Here is a 17,847-nt window from a genome sequence, read left to right as displayed (position 1 = left end):
AGTCCCAAAATATAGTAGATGATCATTGTGGTATATGTCAAGAAACAAATATAGCATCAAATTCTAAACGTACATCCATTAAAAATGCAGAGTCTTACTCGGTAAATGAGGGTGACGACTCTTAACTGGGTAAGTGCATACCGGGTAAATTGTTGCATACGGATCCTTTTTCTTTTTGGCTTAGGTTAATTATACAAGAGGAATTAATTTTTTTTGTTTGGATTTGGAAAGAGCTTTCATCTCAAACTTTGACTCTCATCTCAAACAGTAGGAAAAAAGAACAAGAATGCAAGGTGTTTTAATGTACAAAGCAGGTGTTTTAATATTTGGTCATGTGGTTTGACTTGAGGAAGAAAATAGTTGTTTATACTTCTATAAAGACATCAGTTGTTTATAGACATCCTAGGGGTAAACCCAAACAACAGAAAGAATAGGAAACATGTACCCCCATGTCCATAGGAAAGAAACTGTTGTTTATACTTCTATAAAGACATCACCTCTAAAGATAGGATGTCCTAACCATCCAACCGCTATTCCATCCCCTATTCCTTGGTAATCAAAGCCCAAAGATCTATGGGTAGTGATACTATTGCTGACATAATAACCTCTATGCTGGAGTAGATCCTAAAGAAATACCACTTCCTCATGAATTTATCTTGAATCRGGATCTTTTGGCTCAACTTTATCCTAGTCTTGCCGAGGGMGYAACCCCATTTTTCACCCRTGGWTTTTYATAACCCTGTTGTGCAAAAATGGGAAACAACMAAAAGAATAGGAACAGGAACCCAAGTAACCTGAAGAGGTTCTATGAATTTCTAAGCATTAATGTGGAGTAGAAAAAGTCTACTCAGCAGTTGATAATGTCAAAGTGGATCCCTTGAAAATAGATGAATGAACTCTAACAAGTCCATTGTGTTGTTATATCATTTGTGCTGCTACAATTAGATATCAAAAAACAGTCCCAACAGCTGATATCAATTGTTTGGATAAAAATCCAATATTGATCATTTTATGGAGGTATATGTGTCATATTTTTGAAATCAAGGGATTTGGGTTTTTGGTGATTTGGGGTTTTTGTTGGAGTTACAAAAAGGGTTTTAGAGCAGAAAAATAGAGGGTTCACTTACAAGTATGTGAAGTCAAAATTATTTTGCTGCTAGCAAGTCTGTGAAGTCAAAATGATTTTGCTGCTAGCAAGTCTGTGAAGTCAAAATGATTTTGCTTCTAGCAAGTATGTGAAGTCATAAATCTAATCATATAGCTTCCATAATCCATACTGTAAAATGCTAGAACCATTGAGGTCAAGTCATCAACTCTATRCCTAAAATCAAGATAKCACCCATATAACATAGCAKAATGTAAAAGAATGGATTRTGCATTTCAACAAATAACTTCCAATTCCARGAACATGTTTAGAACAAGAATGAACAAGAATGCAAGTCCGATTTTCTATGTAAATCAAGAACATGTTTAGGACAAGATTTTCTATGTAAATCAAGAAGCTGTGTAGAAATCAAAACCTCCAAAGCCTGGTTATATGCAGCGATGAAGACTTCTTGGGAACCGCCCATTTGTGCAAGGTTTGCAGCCATTGAAGATATCGCATGCTGACCTTACTATTTTCGATTTGGTGCAGGAAATTTCATTAAGAAGAAGCTTGAAAAGAAGAAAATAGAGAAAGATTTTTCAACTTACCCAAAAATGGTTTGGCGGGGATGGGATTGGAGCAGGAGTATTCATGAGGAAGAAGATAGAAAAGAAGAAAACAGAAAAAGCATCCTTGACCTTAACCAAAAAGAGCTCTGCATTTTTCTCTTAAAATCCATGCATAAAAAGCTTGTACTATATGCTTTGTGACTTGTCTTTAAGAGATTTTTGAATTTGGTGCATAAAACCATTGTAACTTATGCTTAGTGACTTGTATTTAAGACTTTGTCTTAAATGGTTATATATGTAGTATAGATAATTTTACATAATAAATATAATAATAAAAACCTAAAAGTTAATATTTATAATTTATTTATGAATGGTGGTGGGGACCACCCTTTTGGTGTCCATCTCTTCTACGGCAAATTTGTTGTTCAAAATTCTCCTCCGCCAAATTTATGCCGTTTTCACCGTGTGGTTGGATCCAAAAGAACGGTAAAACCCTAGTTTTTTTCGTTCGATTGGAGTTGCTCTAAGGAATTTGTCGAATTGGAATTTGAAATCCGTCGTATATGCGGTGGAATTGTGAAATCAATGACTTAAGGAATTTGTTGGAATTAGAAAGATTCTTTCACATCTATTATGTGAACCAAACATGATATTTGGAATTTGGTCAAAAATTTGGACATTCCAATTCTTTTCAATTCCACCAAATTCCATGAACCAAACACTCCCTTAGTGTTTAACTTCTAATTTTAGATTAATATGAAAAGACTTGAACACAAGATCTCTCATATGAGAAATAATAAACTAACCACCACACTAATGTTGATTTTGTGAAAGATATCCATATATTTGTTTTTTATAGTTAAATGGTGTCTATCATTTGGAAGAAAAAATAATAATAAGGTCCTTATCTGCATTGATCCACTATCGTCCAAATAAGAAGTTCGGAGCCAACAACAACGAGAACAAATTATAAGACTTTATTAACATAACACATTAAATTACATGAACATGATTAAAAACCAAACATGAAATTAATAATAAACTTTTTAACAATCAGATTTAAGAACTTCTAGATATGGATACTATCTGCACTCCAGTGGAACACCTTGAGGGAATCGCTTTGAATCAGTGCAATAGTTATAAATCATGAAATTCTTCTGAACCCATCTCAGTCTTCTTCTACTGTATGCATCAAGTTGCTGGTTTTGCCACGCCCCGTTCAAGAACCTCGAAGAAGTGGTCGAGCTCTGTGCATTGAAGTTGCGATAGTAAGCCGTAAACGGTGCCTTTGTCCAATCGGTCTTAACCAAACCACCCCTCGTGGCCCAATCGTCTGCATTCCATAGGCTCGAGTATATCCTCATCGGTTGGTTCTTAGGAAAAGGAACACCTTTCCTCTCTGCATTTCCGAACACTCTTATGGGAGTATTATCCACCAAAAACCTGAAAATAAATAACAAGAAAACACGAGGTTAGAAATCGCAACAAAATTTCAACATAACATGGACTATAACATATTCCGCTTTATAGAACGCTTTATATTTTGGGTCCGTCCCTGTTACAAAGATGTAGATATATTTGGCATGTTATAAAACCTTTATTGCGGTGATTGTGTTGAGATTCATGCTATTTGCTTACACTATCTGTTTTGAATCCCAGCTGATTGAGTAGGTGTGGAAGTTCTTGGTTGGATCAAACCAGAGGTAGAACTGTTGCTCTCTGTTCCCTTTCCCCTGAGTGAACACATTGGTGTGCAGGATATAAGGGTCACCTGTAGTGTTCCCCAAGAACTCGAAATCGATTTCGTCGTGAGTCGCTCCTTCTGACGATAACTGCAAACAGATGATTATAAGATCAAGCCTGCATATATTGTAAACATGATGAAACCAAAGTCTGCTTTATAGTCGCTTTATTATAACATATTTGCTAGTTAGTCTTATAAACTTAAAAGACTTAATTATAACACATGAAATGTGGGCGTTCTTGGAAAACCTGTGATCATGTCCTTTTTCAACCCCAGGTTACTTTCAGAAAAATTCCCCAATTCTAAAAGCTAGAAAATAGGTATTTGCATGAGAGAACCATAATTACAGCATAGCTAGGGTACAACCCTTAAAGCAGCATATATATATATATATATATATATATATGAGACTGTAAAACTTACATAATATGCTGTGACAGTTCCAGCAGAGTTGCCTGCAACAAGCTTCAGCTGCATATCAATCCTCCCAAAAAGATACTCTTTCTTGGACTTAAAACCAGAACCAGAAACTTTATCCAAAGAGAGAGATAGAAGCTTCCCTCCATTAAAGATCTTGGCCCGATGATCTCCCCAAGTGAGATCGAAATCTTGAAAAAAGTTGCCAGCAGAAGCAACCATGAGGAAACACACCATTAAAACACTAAAGAAGAGAGCTTTATTTTCCATTTTTGTAAAGAAAGGTTTTAGTGAGGAAGAAGATGAATGGAGTTGTGGGTTTTTGGGGTTTTAGGGACATGCATATATATATCTATATATATAGTAAGAGAGGGGAGTGTATGCCATTTTAAAGAAAGATGATGAAGCTTGTGAAGGGATGACAACTGGAGTGGGGAAGCTGGTGCCAGCTGATCAATTAATAATAAAGATGGAGCCTGCCTTTGGTAGGAAGGAGCATTTTCTTTGAATTTGCTTTTTCAGTGCTTATTGGTTAAGCTTAAATTTAAATTACTACTTCAGTAGATTTTTAAACCATCTTTTTAGATGCATACCTATTAATTATAAATTCAAAATGTACAAATTATTATTTGATTAGGTGTTTATTTAGTCTTTCCAAACCTCTTTTATTTACTTACAATGTTTTTTAGAGAGTAATCTAGCTCGGCTCTATATAATTTCACAAGGTATCAGAGTCACGGTCTGCTATTTTCGAGACTCTAACGCGCCCCTTCCAATAGATTGCCATAATTATCTCAAAGTGTCAAGGGAGACTAGAAGAGAACATATCACCAAAAGAGTGTCTTTGTCCCTAAAGTAATATACCTTAATTCTGATACCATGTAAGAATATGTGGAACTCCATTAGATTACTCTCCAAAAGAGCCAAGAACAAGGAGGCTCCCACATATATAGGGGAGAAATGATCCAAAATCTAGCCGATCTATGACTCTAACAGTGTCGTTTCTCCTCAATATATGTTGTAACCTCCATTTTCTTCCCGTTTGTTCTCTTGTAATCTAATAGGATTTCACACATTTTCAAAGATAAAATTATAGGGTTTTACATGAACTTTGTTTACTAGTTGTGTTAAAAAGCTTGGGAATTCACTTAAAAACAAAAGGAATGGTCTCACCAAATGATTCCATGAAGTTGAGGGAAATAAGCATGGCCCCCTTTGCTTTTGGCTGTGAGATTCATTGATACTGGGAAGTGGATGACAACCATACTATATGCTTCCAAACATTATTACTTCATTTATTACATGCATGGCCCTCAAAAAAGGGGTTCTTGGAATCACAACATTCTTTTGATAGAAAATTCAAAACCATGCATAATTAAAAAATTCGACCCGACCTAACCGGTATCTACAAAACCGTCTATCCTAAGCCACAGCTCGCTACTTCCTAATCGATGGTCTAACAATATGATGGTTCAGTTAGGTCACTGATTTGACGGTTGTTTAAAATACTGATCTTAACACTTACAGAACCATTGTTATTGTTTGTTGGAGTATTTATGTTAACAATGAATACTGAAATAAGTTTGACAATCTGTCAAATTTAATTTGGATTTAAGGTGGTCGGATAAGCCATTCTTACGTAATTGTAATTAATTGTGGATAATGCAAGTAGTTGTAAGAGATGAAGACCAATGAATGAAGGTTTTGAAGGGCATGGGCCATTCATTTTGTACTATCACTATTGAAATTGACCTTTCCAAAGTACCCGATTCCCATATTTGTTTCTCTCTATGCATCTCAAAGATGACAAAATTGTGGGGGGGTATTTAAAGATCGATCACGATCAATAACATCATATAATTAAGGAGCCGTTTACCAAATGCTTACTTACTTTGATAAGCGTTTACCAAGTTATATTACCTTATCGGATGAATATGGTAAGGACCAAAAATCTTATCCGTTAAGAACGAAGCAAGGACTGAGAGTCTTACCCGGTAAGTGAATGCAATGACTCTTACCATGGTCAGTTCTTACCGGGTAAATTGTTGCATAGAAAGCCGTTTTTGTTAACTAAAATCTTACCCGGTAAGTAAATAATAGTACTGAATTTTACCGGTAAGTGTTTACTGAATAAGTGTTTGGTAAACGGCCCCTAAGTCTAGATGTACTCAATTGGATCCACAGCAAGATGGTTTTTGTTTTTAAGGTTGTTTTGAGTTTATATTTTCAAACGAAATACACACAGGTTTATGTTCCGTTGTCTGTAACCAAATGTCGGGTATGGTAAAGTTTTGTAAAAAAGTGTTGAGTTGACATATTTTGCACCTATTTCTTAAGTTAAATTTCAAGTTTTAACCTGACGACGTAGAATTTGTTGTATTATGACTTGTGATTTGAAATTTGTTGGTAACGTCAGGACTTGTTTATCGTTAATTATCGAAATGTCGATATATGTAAAGTTTAAACTTTGACATTTTCAACCTTAAATATACGCCAACACTTTTAACAAAGCATGAAGGTATAATCTTCACTTTATCTTGACAAAAAAGGAAGACTTTTTTCTTCACTTAGTAATTTTCTTAACTTTATTTTTATATATAAACAAGTATCCTTAGAGTCAGTTTAGGAGAAAATGTTAAATAAATAAAAAATCATAAAAATAAAGACGGATGAAAAAATAAGTGATCCTATAATCACTTATTCAGTTCGCGTTTTACATTTAATAATCACTTATTCAGCTAGCGTTTTACATTTAAATGACGTGTTTGAGTTTGTAATCAGATTGGTATCTAAGACTTAATTTTAACATAAAGTTTTTAATTTCTTTTTAAATAGTAAAAAAAAAAGATACTTAAATTGTTTATTATTCATATTCCTACACATGTGTATATCTGGTGGGTGGGTGGGGTAGAGACCACCCAGACCCACCGCCGACGAACACCACCGGCGGTGCACCAACCACAACCAGTGGTCCTCCTCCTCCTCTCAGCTTTACAACTTTTTATTTATTAAAATAAACTCTAGAAAATAATAATTATATTTTTTACAATGATTTGGCCTATAAATATTTTTAGACCAAACTTTTGGTTCTTATGGTTTGTTAAAAATAACACATTTTGTTTTTACAGTTTCAAAATTACAAGATGTTAATCGTCATTTAAAAAATGTTTGAATTTAGTCAACTTTTTTAGCAGTCGTTAAAAAATTTCATTAAATGAGGGCATTTTCGATCTTTTATCAATTTCTTTGTCTTTTAACCGACCAAAAATCGTTGTTATGATTTGGTTCCTATAGTTTTTGACTAAGTAAATAAAAAATGACCTTGATAAAAAGACAAAAATACCTTTCATTTAACATAAAATTTTAATGGTCGTTAGAGGAAGGGACCAAATCCAGACGTTTTATGATGATGATCTTGTAATTTTGAAACTGTATAAATGAAAAATGTTATTTTTGACAAACCAGAATGATAAAATTTATAGTTTACTCTATTTTTTTTAGTTTGAAAGATATTTAGTTGTTCAAAAAATATAAAAAGAAATTTAATATGTTTTGTGAAATATTTAAAAAATCAATTTGTCAAGAAAGAGAAGTGGAAGATGTGACAGGAATAACCAAGGTCTAGATCTAGAATTAGCATTTACTACTATATCACTCGTGACTCGTGATTTAAATAGAAAACTACATTTTCAGTATTTGTCGTTTTTCTGAAATTTCGAACTTTAACTTTATTTATCTGATTTGTTTATTTTGTTGATAGTTAGTTACTGTAGTTTGTAAATCCTTACAGATTTTGTCCTTTGCCTTAACAGTCATTCGTCGAGGCCAGTTAGGTGCCTCATTTGAGAGGCACGAGAGAGATTTTTTTTTTTAATCTTTTTACCAATTTTTGTTTTTCTCTTATTTTTTTATTAAATAAATTTCAATGTACACGTGCTTAAAGTTGTGTAAAACCCATCAGGTGCACTCTTAGCTCTCATGCTCCCTCTCTTCCTCTTCTTCTTCTTCTTCTCCGTCTCCGAGACACTGGTTAGTTCTCAATCACTAGAAGCGGCAAACTTAAGTCTAGTGGCTTATTGAAGAAATTACCATGTTGCTTGGTGAACTTAGGTAGATCACTAGTTCTCTCTATGAGGTGTTTGGTATTGAAAATGTTCGGACACGTCATAGAGAGCAGAGTGGTTGCTTCATTGTAAGTTTGACCTCAAATAATTGCTCCATTTGGATGAGGTGGAAGATGCAAAAGATGAATTTAAAGCTGTTCCACCGAAAGAAAACTACATGGCTATTTAACCATATGTTCAAAATCAACTATTTGCTTTCTCTTGCTCTTTTTTCCTTATCTAATTGCTTAGGGGTGTTTGGGATTGCTTATAAAAATAACTTATTGACTTATTACGGTGTGACACCGTTAATAAGCATTTTTGAGTGTTTGGATAAACAACTTATATTGGTGTCAAACCGGCAATAAGGAGTTTTTGAAAAAATTAAACTCTTCTAACTTATGATAAGTTGATAAGTGTTTTTGTAAAAAAAACGTAAGTTGTTTCAAATAAGCAATCCGAAACACCCCCTAATAGCTTCCTGATCAAGCACCTTTTCCGCTTGCAAAAAGGTTTTGTAGTAATCTAGCTTTTCCCTCTCTCACTTGTCAAGAGAAGTTCTTTTAAGAATTGTAAGTGGAAACCTGGATTTACGTTGGAGTGCAGTTCAAGAAGAGGAGGAGAGCAAAAGTAAAATAACTAAAATATTCTCATCCGAGTAACATTTAACAAAAAAAATTGATAGTGTTAGTAAAAAAGAACCGCATAATAATTTGCAAACCGCAATGATCGTTAAATGAAGCATAAGGATGAAATCCATAATTTTTAACAACCCGCAGGGATCAAAAGTGTAGTTATAGTATTATTTGAATACAATATTTAATTGGAAAAAATGCAAAAATAGCAACCTACTTTCATAAATATTTTTATTATAGTATTGTACTTTCAGTTTTTCTTATTACAACAATGTACTTTCAATTTATTTTTTATTAGGATATTGTATTTTGAAGAATCTATCTATTACAACATTGGATAACCTTTTGATTTAAAATCTATCTATTATATCAGATATCAATGTCACCTCATTGTCCACATGAAATATATTATTGAATGACATTTCTTATTACAACGTTGTTTTTTTCAAAAAAAATTTAATTTAACATATTACTTAATAAATATTTTAGACTAATTAAACAAATCTAAATTATTCATTAATACAACAATATTAATGAAACTTATATATCACAATTTATTTCCCTAACATTTAAAAAAGAGTTTTAAAAAAATATTTTTTTTTACTAAGAATTGTTACTTATTTTTACAAATAAAATATTTATTTTAAAAATAATATATCACATTTGTTTAAATTTTACTTTGACTTCCTATATTATTGAATAAATATATTAAATTAGTTAGATTATTTCTAAATTATTTATTAATACTTACAATATTATGAGGATTTATAAAACACATTTTATGTCGCTAATTTTTTTAAAAGTATTACAGAATATGTATATTTTGAATTAGAAAAAGTTAAATAAATAAATGTTWCGTTTTCTTAGAAAAAAAAAATATTTATCTTAAAAAAGTATATCATATTTGTTAAAAAATATAATCTAAAATATTTAATTTGTATACAATTTAATAAGAATGAATTTTTTCCGAATATATACTTTAAAGAGGGTGATGAAGAACATAATTTGGATGAGATAATTAATAATCCAGAGAGAAAGTTATGTAAGCAAAGAAAAGAACGGTTAACTCTTTAAAAGGTAACAAGTTATTCATTCCTATATCAGATAGATTTTTCAAAGTACAATTCTTTAATTCAAAATAATTTAAAAGTACAATAATATACTAAAAAATCTTATAAAAATAAGTTGTTATTTATATTTAATTAGATAAACATTTATGAAAGTTGTTTGTCCTATAAGAGTACAAATTTAAATTACTTTTTTATAAAGAAAATTTTACGCACTACAATTAATCTCATCAATGAATAGATATTTGTGAAAGAAACCTATTAAATTGTTAAAAATAACAAGAAAGACAAAATATGCTCAATTTTGTAGGACGCAAATTGATAATTATCATATGTTTTTCAAAATTCGTAAAAGGACGGACACACACACACATATATATATATATATATATATAGGATAAGGTTCAAACGAGAACACTTTCATTTTACAAGAACGCGAGAACATTCTTTTACTATAGACAATCACATGTGATACTATAATAATCTATCACATATGATACACATGTTATACTAAATCAGAGACGCGAGCGATTTTCGATGTGATCTTGGTTGCAGGCCAAGTTGTCCTTACACCACTAAGCCCCCCACATGTATTATCACGTGTGATAAAGGGTGTTGTTGATATAATATTATACCTCATTAAAATCATCACATGTGATGCTAAATCATAGACGCAGACAACCTCAAGCGTGGGCTAAGTCGTAAAACACGTCGTTCGCACATCACAAGGTCTCCTCATACGTATTATCACATGTGATAAGAATGTGTTCTCGTTTAACTTTCATATATATATATATATATATATGTGTGTGTGTGTTAAAAGAAAATCCAGTGGACCCACACAAAAGCATTTATTAAGGTTATATAGCAATGGTTTTCTTTGTTTTTCCTCAATCAACTAAAGGACTGGTTTTTTCAATCCATAGTTTGGTTGTACAAATTTGGTTGTTAGTTAACATTATTTTTTCTTAACAAGAGGTGTTTGGGCTAATTCATGTGTATCTCGACTAATCTTAAAGGTCTTAGAAAATAGAAGAAAAATCCTCATTTGGTCTTGTAGGATTCGAACTGATGCCTTCATTAGTATTTTGTTGCATTATTATATTTACATATTTGTAAGTTAGTTTAAGTATGAAGTTTGAAAAAATTATATATTATAGTTTTAACTAGAAGGGTACTTGCGCAATGCAGCGAGATACATATTATTTTAATATTTCATTTTATTGTTTATCTCAATCGATGTTATAATATGGTTTTATGTGATTTTGAAAAAGCGATGATGTTTTTATTTTTTAACAGAATATAAATTTGAGGATATCATAAAAATTTGACAAAAATATATCGATATCAAATTAACTATTTAAAATTCCTCAATTTTTTGTGTAATTTTTAATTTAAATTTTCTATTATAATTTAATTTAGTTTCAATAACGAAGTAATTTAGATTTGGTTTAATAATATAATTTTCTTATAAAGATAATATTTAACTATTTCGTTAGAATTCGATGATTATCCTAATTATATTTTTTATATTTTAAAATTATATGTTTATCCTCTATTTGATTATGTTTATCCCCAGTTAGTTACACGAATTCAAACATGGAGTTTAATAAGTTGTATTTGTACATAATTACTTGTAATATTGAATTTTAAGTAATATGCATCAACATACAGTACTTCATGCATAAAAAATGATTTTTAAAAGTTTTTGTTAAATGATTACAATATAGTATAGATAAATAGAAAAATGTGAGAGAATTATTCTGTAATATAATAAAAATAGATGTCCAAGAAATAAGAAACAAAAGGCCAAAATAGGTTTGATAGCTCCCCCATATTCGAACCCATGAAATGAACCTCCATGGCTCCACCAACCCTGTCACCCATCCCACAAGTAACTCTTACATTCATTGGATAACAACATCAATGTCTTCATTCATTTCTTACAATAATTGGTTGCTTTAATCAAATTATTAAATTAGTATTTAATTTGGTTTTAATAAACTCTTGATAGCTTACAAACCATTTAGGTGGTGACATACGGTTAACTTTCAGGGGACGTAATGGAATATTTAATCTACCTCAAATTCGTATTCAAGCGTTGTCAAAACTCTTGTGGTTATGAAGGTTCATTCAGAGATAATCAGTGCATATAAACTGGTCTGTAATTAAAATTACCAAAAAAAACACTTATTTTGTTAAAAAAAACTGAGATCATCAACTTAATAATAAATTTTGTAATTATATAATATTATATTAATTATTTGTGAATTAAGAAGAAGTGTTCAAAGATTTATCCAAAGTTAATATTGATACATTTTAAATTGTATTTGTTTGATGAGTATCGTACATGTGTGTCATGTATCCATTTTAACATATATATATATATATATATATATATATATTGAAAAATATACATTTTATTTTTATGTATTTAACATGAATCGTTTAAAAAAATGGTAATATTAAAAAGGGTTAGTTTCGGAGTTTCTTACTGAGTAATAAAATACGTCTAACAGACACACATATTCTTAAATTTTATGATGACAATTTTTCAAAACTAAAATCAATTACGGTCTGCTTGTTTATTTGTTTATCATTGCAACGAAGTCCGAGAATTTAATTAATAATTGTAGTTAAACTAGTTTTGAATATTGTATTTACGTTGAACAATTAAGAAATATAATCAATATTGAAAAGCCACCACCGTCATACAAATATACGACGAACAAAACAGTGTAAAACTTAAGACATTTATCAATTTTCTACTGAAATCTACCTTAGAGCATCTCCGATGGATTTTCTAAAATAGAGCTGTAAAAAATCAAAATCTCTAAAAAAATTACTTTCATCTCCAACAGATTCATTATTTTAGAGATTACACAATTAATTATATTTTTAAAATACTCAATACATTATTTTTCTCTTCTAAACATTTAAACGCAAACAATTTCATTGGTAGAATAAATCAAAAATCATTTCTCTCGTAAGTAATCATTTTTTAAGAAATCTTCAAATTTGAAGAATTTCATCATCTCTCTCATACTTTCTTCATTTTAAAGAAAGTTTTACAGAATCGATCGAAGCAAAAATCTGCTAGAGATATACTTAGGGGCCGTTTACCAAACGCTTACTCGGGTAAGTGAACACCAAGTTATTTTACCTTACCGGATGAATATGGTAAGAATCAAGAATCTTACCCGGTAAATGCGAGACAAGGACCAAGAGTCTTACGCGGTAAGTGAAGACGACGACTCTTACCGCGGTAAACGCTTATCGGGTAAATTGTTGCATATGATATCGTTTCGGTGGACTAAAATCTTATCCGGTGAGTAAGTGATAGTGTTAAATTTACCGGATAAATACTTACTGGGTAAGTGTTTGGTAAACGACCCCTTAGTCATAATGATTATAAGTATAACTTGTCACACTTTCTTTAACTAAAACAGTACTTCTAAAAGAAAATTAGTAAATAATATCCTCAGATCCATTGTTCCTTATAGAAAAAAAAAATGAGGGTTTTTAAGTTGTAATTTGGTTTTTTATGGTAATAATTTGAGAGGTAAAATGATTATTTATGTGATTTAAAGAGAAATAATAATTTGATATTAATTCATGAAGTCATTTAATCATCTTAAATGTATACAATATTTAATTAAAAAAGCAAACAAAGAAAACCCTAATTAGGTTGATGATAGGTAATAATATAATGGAATAAAAAATGATTAGGTAAAGAGAACAATATCATGTTAATGGATCAAATCAATTAAGTTTGGTAGGAAGTGATTAGGTTTATAATCATCATGCTTCTTCATGTGGGTGTTGTAATTTAAACTCTTAATTACATTAAATGGAATAAAAAATACAAGGTCCTTATGGTTTACACCAATCGGGTTTTACTTATGAAAAGTCTTGGGGTTGCTTTTGGTTGAATGGTGAAAGTTGAGGGGTGAAATTGAAAAGTTGATTTAAAATATCTATTTGCTTACGGATTCCTCTTTAAATATTTAATATAATGGTACTCGCGCAATGCAGCGAGCAAAGAGAAAGAAGAAAACTTTTGTGTTTTTATTTGATTATTCGTTGATGATTATTATCAACTGGTGAATTCAAGTTGCATTTTTTGTTCTAAAGTATCATTCGATTTGCTTTAATAAGGAATCATATAGGGAGTTTCATACGTGGGGTGTTTAAAATTGATTATATGCTATTTTTAGTATAATATTTGGATTTGATATGTTATTACTAATTGATTGAAATAAGGGTGACATAATCAGGAGATATGTATTTTGATATAAAGCTAACATAATAAGGAGAGGTGTATTTTGGGATAAGGGTGACATAATCATCTGTTTGATAGAATAAAATTTTGATCATATAGGAACTGTTATCGCATCTATATGATACGATGAGGATGGTTTTTCGCATCTTTGTAATGCGATAAGTTGATATTGTCGCATCCTTGTGATGCGAGAAATAAGTTTATCGCATTTGTTATATGCGAAGAAGGGTGTTTATCGCATCAATGTGATGCGAGGGAAATGATCATCGCATCCTTGAGATGCGACAAGTGGGGTTATCGCATGTGTATGATGTGACAAAATGTGTTATCGCATCAATGAGATACGACAAGTTGGTGTTTATGTGCTGATGCGACAAGTTTGATACCTCAATGGGTTTGATACAATAAGATGGTGTTGTCTCATCTACATGATGCGACAAAAGAGGTTTATTACAATAAAACATTGTTTATTTGTTATCAATACAAATATGGGGTTTCTAAAAATGTTATGGTAATATTCACCATGTAATAATAATAAAAGAGAATTACTCATTAGACCTTATGGTCTAACCCTCATTTTGTTTTAAAAAATGTGCATTACAGGTCGGGCCAAATTGAAGGTAAAGGGAAGGGAAAGATGTGAAGAGGATTATGATTGTTTTACATCTGTGGATTTTTGGGAAGCTGACTATATGCATGTATATGAGAATTTGTTATATATGCAAGTCATGTATTTGGTATGAACAAAAAGTTTGTAGCTACTTTTGAATGTAGCAATTTATACAATTTGGGACCAGTTTTTAATATTTGTATTTCATGTTACATGAAATATATGAATTATATGCAAATGTGGATTGGGGTGTTACACTTATCTCTGAAAATGGTTTCTAGACTTCAATAACTATAATTATCATCCATGTTGTTTATATTTTGCTTTGAAAATGGTCTATGGTTACTAACTCCGTAAAATTAGTCTGTTAAATAAGGGTTATATGTGTCTTTTTATCCTTTTTTTTGTCTTTATTTCAGGAACCAAAAATTGTACTTTACCTTTTTTCTTTTGTTTCTATTGTATATAACCCCACACACAAAATATATATATATATATATATATATATATATATTTATTTATTTATTTATTTAGAGAGAGAGAGTTAAATACAAATTTAATCTCTGTAGTTTACTTAAATTAACGAGCAAGGTCTTTGAAAAGAATTATTAACGAGGGACGTCCTTATAGTTTCATTTTTAAAATAGATGTGGTCCTTTCTCTAACTCCTTCAGTTAAGGGGGTGTTTGGGATTGCTTATAAAAACAACTTATTGACTTATTCCAGTGTGACACTGGTAATAAACATTTTTTAGTGTTTGGATGAACAACTTATACCGATGTCAAACCGATAATAAGAAGATTTTGAATAAGTTAAACCTTTCTAACTTATAATAAGTTGATAAGGGCTTCTCTAATTAAGCATAAGTTGTTTCAAATAAGCAATCCCAAACACCCCCTCAGTTTCTGTTAGTGAGGGGACATTTTTGTCTATTCACCGTCCTCTTTCCTCAACCCTAATTTTCAATAACATATTTGGCTAGAGATGGAAATTTTACCCGTTGGGTAAAGCGACGAGAATTCCCCGGTTTGGTGGTTAACAAGGTCGGGACGGGGTTGAGGATGGCATTACCCACCTCTAATCTTATCTGATTAATTTTTTTATTTAATATATGTATATATTTATTACTAGATGAAAATTATATTTGTTTTTTTCAATATTGTTAATTAATGCAGTAATGATTCATTATAATCATAATTTTAAAATACGTCATTTTTTACTAAATGGGTACCCAACGGATTCTCCGAAGCCGTCGGGGATTAATAAGGTTCGGGTCGGGGAAGAGGTTAAACGGGGTCGAGGTAGGGGTCGGGAACGGGGGATGCATTACCGACCCAATACCCGCCTCGTTTTCATTCCCTAAATTGGTCCCTCAAACTATTTTTTATTGTTTGGTCTCTTAAACTAATTTACATTATTATAACAGATTTGGTCTTTTAAACTATTTCTATTTTTATAACAAATTTGGTCCCTCAAACTATTTCTATTTTTATAACAAATTTCGTCCATGCCTCAACTTTCATTTTTAGAATTTGATCTCTCCGTTTGACCAATAAAATTTGGTGGTACAAATACATATTTTCTAAATATAATTAGCAAAGTAATTAAATAAAATTTGAAACTTAGATTTTGCCAAACAACACCAACACAATTAAATTACAAAATAACCCTTCAATAAATAATTAAATGTTAAAAGAAAATAATTAAAGGGAAAAGTCTAAAAATCTCAATGGACTTTATTGTTTAGAATGATTAAATCTTTGAACAATTTTTGGAACAAATAAGTCATTAGACATTCCAAAACATATTAAATAACTCCTTGGACTTTTAAAACTCTGTTGATATATCTTTATGACCTATAAAACTGGTTAATGTGGTAAAATAATGAAAAAAAATAAAAAAAACCAATGGACTTTTATATTTTGAACGATTAAGTCTCTAAATATTTTTTGAAGCAAAAAAAGTGTAGCACCCCACTCCACATTTGTATAAAATCCACATATTTCATATAACATGAAAATCACCAAAACACCTTTTATAAATTAACATTTGAAATGATAACATTTTCTATATCAAACCTCTTTTGTCGCATCATATATAGATGAGACAAACTCATTTCATCGCATCAAACTCATAAAATACCAAAACTTGTCGCATAAAACCGATAACACCCCAACTTGTCACATCATTCAGATGCGATAACAACTTTTTGTCGCATCCAACAGATGATAATCCCTTTCCTCGCATCATTTAGATGCGATAACACAAATTTTTCGCATCATAAGGATGCGAAAACCACCACATGTCGCACCATATAGATGCGATAAACATAACTCCTAGCACCACATTGGTGTGATAAACCCATCATGTCGCATCACAAGGATGCGATAAAAATAACACTTCAATTCAAATCCCAATTTCATCGAATCATACATACGGGATAAAATAAATCTCATCGCATCATAAAGATGCGATAACAGTAACCCATGATCAGAAGATCATCATTTCCAGAAGTTGGCTATGACACCCTTATCCCAGTATACTTAGCTCCTGATTATGTCATTCTTATTATAAAATATACTCAGCTCCTGATTATGTCATTCTTATTATAAAATATATTCAGCTCATGATTATACCACTCTTATTATAAAATATACACGGCTCTTCATTTTGCCACCCTTATTACCAAATATACTCAGCTTTTAATTATGTCACCCTTATTACAATTAGTTGATAACAACATATGAAATTCTAATATCATGCTAAAAATAGCATATAATCAATTTTAAAACACCCCACATATGAACCATACGATTCCGTATAAAATATTTCAATTAAAGCATTGAAATAAAACTCACCTTGAATTTTCAAGTAGATGATAACTTTAAGAGTCACAAATAATCAGATACAAATCACGTAATCAAGTTCTTCTTCTCCCTTCTATTACTGTTTATTTGAACTCAGGAAACAAGTCACGCCAATTTTTCTTGTCTTTTTCCAATAATAGAAAGAAAATATATATTAAGGTATGAGGCGGTGAGAGGAGAGATATTTTAAGTCAATTTTCAAAACACACTTCTGAACTTTCAACACTTATCCAAAACAACCTCAAACTTTTTAACAACAAACTCAGTTTTCACAAAATATACTTACATCTATAAAATGAAACAAGTATACCAAAAAAGTACGTACATTTACAAAATGTACTTACATTTAAATATATTATCGATAAAATTTATTTTAATTAAAAATAAAAAATTATGTCAGTGATTTTTCAAAATAAAAAAAATAAAAAATGGATTTAAAAAAGATTACTGATTAAATTTATTTTAA

At 30.8% G+C, this 17,847-nt stretch overlaps 1 protein-coding gene across 1 annotated transcript; it reads right to left on the bottom strand.

Moving 5' to 3' along the window:
• Positions 1 to 2,614: 2,614 nt before the first annotated feature.
• LOC112512962 (xyloglucan endotransglucosylase/hydrolase 2) lies at positions 2,615 to 4,263 on the bottom strand. The gene is made up of 3 exons (XM_025119091.1): positions 3,824 to 4,263; positions 3,295 to 3,488; positions 2,615 to 3,099 (listed from the first exon to the last, which is right to left on the bottom strand). The coding sequence occupies exons 1-3, from the start codon at positions 4,085 to 4,087 to the stop codon at positions 2,739 to 2,741; spliced, it is 819 nt and encodes a 272-aa protein (XP_024974859.1). The 5' UTR covers positions 4,088 to 4,263; the 3' UTR covers positions 2,615 to 2,738.
• Between the last annotated feature and the right edge of the window lie 13,584 nt (positions 4,264 to 17,847).

The sequence above is a fragment of the Cynara cardunculus genome (genome assembly GCF_001531365.2).
Source record: "Cynara cardunculus var. scolymus isolate 2C chromosome LG 1, CcrdV1, whole genome shotgun sequence".
Taxonomy (NCBI): domain Eukaryota; kingdom Viridiplantae; phylum Streptophyta; class Magnoliopsida; order Asterales; family Asteraceae; genus Cynara; species Cynara cardunculus.
This window is presented reverse-complemented; position numbering and strand designations above follow the sequence as displayed.

What these genes read in the sequence shown, in the direction of transcription:
- LOC112512962 (XM_025119091.1), bottom strand. Translation starts at nt 4,087, where the DNA reads ATGGAAAATAAAGCTCTCTTCTTTAGTGTTTTAATGGTGTGTTTCCTC. An exon ending in GAACTGTCACAGCATATTAT is followed by an intron (nt 3,489 to 3,823) that starts GTAAGTTTTACA and finishes ATCTGTTTGCAG; the next exon opens with TTATCGTCAGAAGGAGCGAC. An exon ending in TGGGATTCAAAACAGATAGT is followed by an intron (nt 3,100 to 3,294) that starts GTAAGCAAATAG and finishes ATTTATTTTCAG; the next exon opens with GTTTTTGGTGGATAATACTC.